The sequence below is a fragment of the Triticum dicoccoides genome, chromosome 7A (assembly GCF_002162155.2).
Source record: "Triticum dicoccoides isolate Atlit2015 ecotype Zavitan chromosome 7A, WEW_v2.0, whole genome shotgun sequence".
NCBI classification, from domain to species: domain Eukaryota; kingdom Viridiplantae; phylum Streptophyta; class Magnoliopsida; order Poales; family Poaceae; genus Triticum; species Triticum dicoccoides.
Genome location: NC_041392.1, coordinates 687,520,278 through 687,526,903, shown reverse-complemented (window position 1 = coordinate 687,526,903; position 6,626 = coordinate 687,520,278). Strand labels below are relative to the sequence as shown.

The window sequence follows — 6,626 nt, the reverse complement described above, 5'->3', positions numbered from 1 at the left end:
CATGACAACTATGGGAGTAGACCCGGAACCTGTCTGTCAGGAGCCGACTGAACCCGTTGTTGAGCATGAAAGGAAGGTGCAGCAGTAAATTTTAGAAGAAGTGCCAGAAGTTGAGGCACAGAATGTGCCAGAAACTGAGGCCCTTAGAAGGTCTACAAGACCAAGAAAGTCAGCTATTTCTACTGACTTTAAAGTTTATAACACAAAAATGGTCCATATGGAAAAAGATCCCACCTCATATGAAGAAGCCATGAGAAGCCATCATTCATTGAAGTGGATGAAGGCAATGGAAGACTCAATGAAATCGATGAGTTCCAAAGATGTTTGGGACTTAGAGGAAATTCCTAAAGGAGGCAAAACAGTAGGCTGTAAATGGGTCTACAAAATTAAGTATGAATCTAAAGGGAATATAGAAAAGTATAAAGCACGACTCGTGGCAAAAGGATTTACACAAAGAGAAGGGATAGATTACAGTGAGACATTTTCTCCCGTCTCATGTAAGGATTCCTTCAGAATCATAATGGCATTAGTTGCTCATTTTGATCTAGAGTTACATCAAATGGATGTTAAGACGACATTTCTCAATGGGGATTTAAAAGAAAATGTCTACATGAAACAGCCTAAGGGTTTTATCATGGAAGGCAAGGAAAATATGGGATGCCGCCTGAAGAAATCCATTTATGGATTAAGACAAGCCTCTCGGCAGTGGTATCTAAAGTTTAATCAAATGATTAAAAGTTTTGGATTTAAAGAAAATATTGAGGATAACTGCATTTATGCAAAGTTTAAAAATGGGATTTTTTTTCCTAATCTTGTATGTGGATGATATCGTGCTTGCTAGCAGTGATATTAGTCTACTACAAGAAACAAAGAAGTTCTTATCCTCAAATTTTGACATAACAGATCTTGGTGAAGCATCATATGTTTTGGGCTTAGAAATTCATCGAGATAGGAACAATGGAGTCTTAGGACTGTCGCAGAAAGCATATTTAGAAAAGTTTCTTAAAAAGTATAATATGCATGCGAGTAAAGCCACACCTGCTCTTATAGTTAAGGGCGATAGTTTTGGGAAATTCCAATGTCCCAAGAACCAGTACGAGATCGATCAAATAAAAGCAGTACCATATGCTTCGACAGTTGGCAGCTTACAGTATGCACAAGTGTGCACTCGCCCTGACTTAGCTTTTATCACCGGGGGACTCGGTAGATATCAAGAGAATCCAGGCATGGAGCACTGGAAGATGGTAAAGAAAGCATTGCGTTATGCGCAAGGCACGAAGGACTACATGCTAATATACAGGAGAAGTGATTCCCTAGAGATAAAAGGGTATTCAGACGCAGATTTTGTGGGGGACAGAGATGATAGAAATCCACGTTAGGATACGTCTTCACTCTCGCTGGGGAGCTATTTCGTGGAAAAGCTCCAAACAGTCGATAGTTGCATCATCCACGATGTATGCAGAATTCATAGCATGCTTTGAAGCCACGGGGCAGGCGATATGGCTAAAGAAATTTGTACCCGACTTGAAAGTGGTAGATTGTATTCACAAACTACTAAAGATGTACTGCGACAACCAACCCGCAGTATTTTACGCTCACAGCAACAAGTCGAGTAATGCTGCCAAAACAATAGAGATAAGGTATTATGTTGTGAAAGATAAAATCCAGGATCAAACTATAAGTCTCGAGCATATAAGGACAAAGGATATGCTTGCGGATCCGCTAATGAAAGGCTTACCACCCAATGTGTTTAAGGAACACTTAGCCGGCATGGGTTTAAGGGAAAGTCTTATGATTTCTGGATAGGCCCAAAAGGAACAGAATTTGTTTCTGAACATAACGTATGTTGTAGCTGTATGATTCTATCGGCAATTGAGCTGTTACGATGAAACATGCTCTATGTACCAATATGTGATGAAATAAATAAACTAGAAAGTATAAAGTTAAAAGTAAAGTTGAGATCAAGGGGGAGAATGTTAGGTTGATCTCCTCTGTGCAGGCCCAACGGCCTGCCAGGCCTTTGGTCAATGCGTCCTGATCGGGGGCGCCCAACCCATTATGGTTGGTGGGCCCCTGTGACCCGCGCTATATAAATAGAGGTGGGGGCCGAGGCACGACTCACAAGGTTAATTGCTGCCGCAAACCCCACTGATATTCCCTACCGATCTAGGGTTAGCGCGGTGCTCACGGGAAGCTCCACTACCACCACCATCCACTCACTGCCATCACCGGTCACTGTCACCGGCACCGAGAGTTCCTCATCTGGACCAGGAGAAGGTAGGTGTACCGAAAAGATCTAACCGTCCTGATCCATAGGATCTGATTCCGCTGGCGGACCTGCGCGATGCCGGGCCGCCACCCCACGACCGACGCGAACACGGTGCGCCCGTCCGGGTGCCGCGCGTGGCAGGTGACGTACCGGGGGCAGAAGGGTGGGTCGGCGTCGTTGTCGATCCCGGACCAGGACCAGGCGGGCGCGGGCTTGTCGTCGTCGGGCGGCGGCCGCGGGCCGAGCTCCTCGATATACCGGTAGGCCATGACGAAGAGCCTGTCGCCGGCGGCTGACGCATAGAAGGGCTTGGAGGTCATGCCGTGGGTCGTCTCGGGGAGCGGGCACGCCATCGCCGCCATCGTGCGGGTGTCGAACCCAGGGATCGCCGGGCTGCCCTCGGCTAGGATGGGAACCCAACTCCGATTTCTAATCGTGATCAGAGAGAGTGTGGGTGTGTGAGTTCTTTGCGAGCGCGGGCTAGTCGGCGAACACTGGTTACTCTGCCAAAGGCAAAATAAATTTGTTATTTTTCATCAAATTTCTCGTGGAAAATAGATGCAATAAAGGCAAAGAAAAGTCAAGCCATACACAAACACACCGTTATTGAGCGAAATACAAAGATAGGCCAACACCGGTGAACAAATTTTATTTTGGATTAGTTGAAAAAGGAAACATTTTCGTTTTTTTAACCGAGGCAAAAGCTTTTGCTTTTTTTATTATTAATTAAGAAGAAGAGAGTTGCTCAATTAATTACGGAGAACCAAGCGAAAACCAGCACAAGCGAATACACGCCAAGCTCAACATAGAGACACCAACCACAGACTATGAGGAACCGCTCTGCTGAATTAGCAAGCCTCACACCACTGCAGAAGAGAAGAAACCGCGACTGCTATGAGAGAAGGACTTGGGACACTGACGATGCTGAAGAACAAGCAATCCGCAAGACCATGCGCTCAAATGAATCGCCCAGAATATGTGTTACAGTTTTGCTAAAGCACATCTAGATGTGCTATAACTGTGTGTTATCCTCCAGACATGAAATCCAAAGTTATCCATTCCCTCTTTTGCTAATGGTTAATGTCCGCTTCAAGTCCAAAATGGCATGGCTATCTACCTTCAGCCCCAAACCCCACATGACAGTTGCTCAGTAACATACCTTCAATCTGTATTGTCAAAAGGAGCCACTCAAATGTAAGAGGGAGTTTTGATTATCTGGTCGATCAAGAGGTTCAGCTGCACTCTTTCCTTTCAAGAATTTGGCACTGCACCTTGATCAGATCAACATGGAGATGCGGTCCATCGATCAGCAGCCCCGCAATCTGAACTGAAGAAGGCAGACATCAATCCAACCAAGGATCGTTGTGAGCAAGCAAGCACATACATTTCAGCTTTGAGCTTTTGACATAGACAATTGATCCAGAAAGAAGAAGAATCTAATAAGAATATCGGCTGCATTTGGAGGTGAAAAGAATGGCAGTACACACAGTCATCACAATTCTCAAATCTCAAATCAACAAAACATCTAGACCAACAGTAGGCCGACGCTTCAGGCAATGGACACAGATTTACACAAAAGCTAGAAGGCAACTCAGAATATGCAGCTGCTATCAACACAAGACAAGATAGCTCTTTGCTTGCGGAGAATACATACCATAGCTCCTTGTTAACATACCAGATAGCATCCTTCCAAGAAAACAGAAAACATACAAGGTACCATCATTCATACTTGGCAAACAATCACTCCAACCCATGCAACTAAGACAAGATAGTAGAAAGCAGCAATGAAGAACCTAGCTTAGCCCAGGGCAGCCATCAGACCTTCGGATAGGCAGGCACACGCAACGCCCAGGTGTATCAGTGTGGTCTGTACATCGAGATTGCGTCGCCTCCTTTCCCATCCTCGTTCTTCTTCCCATTTTTTCATTTTCTGGTACTCTGTATCCTGGCACTAGTCTCAGTCGGTGGTCATGGGCTCGGAGATGCAGCAGCGGAACCGTGCCTTACGGACGTTGCTAACGACGTCCGTCTCGGCAGCCTCGAGCATGGTGACGACCTCGTTGAATGACGGGCGGACTTCAGGGTTTGCATCCCAGCAGCGCGTCATGATGTGGCTCAGAGCAGGCAGGCAATCTTGCGGGATTGCAGGGCGGGCATTCTTGTTTACCACGGCAAAAGCGGCCTGAACTGCTGTCATGTTTGTGAAGGGGAGCATGCCGGTCATGAGCTCCCACAGCACAATCCCAAAGCTATACACGTCGACCTTATGATCATAAGGCCTGTGCTGGATCATCTCCCTGTAAGCACAAAAGACATCAGCATATCTGAGAGATATTTGCACAAATAAAAACATCGGTAGTGGATGCAATTGACTTACGGTGCCATCCAGCGGTAGGTTCCTGTCTCTGGAGTCATTCCCTCGGTTTTTACCTCGATTCGAGCAACTCCAAAGTCTGCAATCTTGATGGACTTGTCTGCTGAAATTAGAAGGTTATCTGACTTCAGATCCCTGTGAATAAATCCCAGGGCATGCACATATGCCATTCCTCTGGCAACATCAAGCGCCTGTTTCACTGCCAATCTCAGGGGCACAGACTTGGTCTGCCTTCGGGCAAGGAACTGCCTGACAGAGCCACCTTTTGCATATTCAGTAATGATACACCAAACAATCGACTTCCTGCATGCCCCGATGAACCTTACTATATTTGGGTGCCTCAACGTGGAAAGCATCATAACTTCTTGCACAAACTGCTGTTCCATCAACTGTGCTCTCTCTAGATCATTCTCAGGCTTCTCCAGCAGCTTAATGGCAACATCTTCCCCATTATACGTTCCCCGATACAGCTTCCCAAAGGCCCCCTGAGCAAAAGGAGCCCCCATGTCCAGCTTCCCCAGATCAATGGTCCACGCCTCGTAGTTAGTGAGTATCTCCGTTGGATGAGTTGGGTCCATCAAAACCCGAGCCAACGCATCCTCCTTGAGGACAGACGCGGCAGCCTTGTTGGGATAGATGACGCTGTTGCAAACCGAATAGTTTGGTGTGGGAACATCACGGAGGCCCGGGTGGTTGAGCATGACGGTGCGGGACTCGTTGGAGGCCACGCTGCTGTTGTCCACCGACATGGCGACCGAGCCGCCGACGTAGTTCATCGAGTTCATGTTGTCCGCGCTGTCCACCGACATGTGGGAGCTCTCCCCGACCTTGTGGTAATACGGCATGTCGTAGAAGCCGTTGCCCTCGTTCTCCAGCTTCCCTCTGCCGCCGCCGATGCCAGCACCACCACCACCTAACATATTGTGGAACCTTGCCCCCTCAATCATCTTTCAAAGATGCAACACACACTGATGGCAAGGTTTCTGGAAATGATCTGTTCTCCAGCAATGAAATGGTCCCTGCATATATAACCAGGACAGAGTATATTACTGCCTACATCTAAATGTGCAACACATATAACCTAACCTACACAGCAGAAGGTAAATTTGGCCCATTGCACGGCTGAGGGGCAAGGGTAGGAGGCCCCAAAATCCATCCATCCATCCAGCAGCAGCAAAAAAAACCTATATTTGAGTTTGACACAGACCAAATTGAGCTTCACCCACGCGGCGGATACAAGACACGGCGTTGAAGCTCTCCTACCTACGCATTCCCCACCTAAACCAAACTAAACTAACCCTTGAGGTTAAAAGTAGGCTGTCTCGCACAAATATGCTAATTCGGCCCTCCCCCTGCCGAGACCACCAATCGCCTCCAAAATCCAGCAAGCGGGAGCGGCGACCGAGCCCCCAAAACTAGGCCAGCCTCTCTCGCCGGCCGGCCAACGGATGGATGGACGGAACGACGGCGGCCGACAAGAAGGAAATACTAAGCGCAACCCTAGCACAGCGGGCGAAGAAATTGGGCGGACTGGGCGCGGCGCGCGTACCTGGGCCGGGAGCGGGGCGGAGGCCGGAGAAGGGGGGCGGCGGCGGCGGCGGCCGGACGGCGGGGGGAATCCGGGGGCGGATTGGCGTGCTGTGCCTGCCTGCGAGGCGACGACTCGGAAGGGAAGGGAAGGAAGTCGGGAGTGGAGGGGAGAAAGAGAGAAGAACAGCTCACTGTGGGATGGATTCCCCGTCGGCCTCGCTCTCTCTTTTTCTTTCTTTCTTTTTTCACCGTCTTCTCGGTGCGAGCGAGGATAATGTGAACTGAGATTTCGTCGGCCCATCTCAGCCCAGCCCTCAGCTCCTGGGCCGGGACCGTCGTGTTAACTTTGAGAGTGCTTTCATTGATTCATACAAGAGGATACCGAGTACATATATATATATATATATATATATGGGAGGGAGTCCCGACTCATACATGGGAGTAGTGGCGATC

The 6,626-nt window shown here is 48.2% G+C and overlaps 1 protein-coding gene across 1 annotated transcript; it reads right to left on the bottom strand.

The window, feature by feature from the left end:
• Window positions 1-3,743: 3,743 nt before the first annotated feature.
• LOC119328268 (serine/threonine-protein kinase STY13-like) lies at window positions 3,744-6,360 on the bottom strand. Its single transcript, XM_037601282.1, has 3 exons — window positions 6,193-6,360; window positions 4,647-5,662; window positions 3,744-4,566 (listed from the first exon to the last, which is right to left on the bottom strand). Exons 2-3 carry the CDS (start codon window positions 5,588-5,590, stop codon window positions 4,227-4,229), a joined length of 1,284 nt encoding a protein of 427 aa, XP_037457179.1. The 5' UTR covers window positions 5,591-5,662; window positions 6,193-6,360; the 3' UTR covers window positions 3,744-4,226.
• Between the last annotated feature and the right edge of the window lie 266 nt (window positions 6,361-6,626).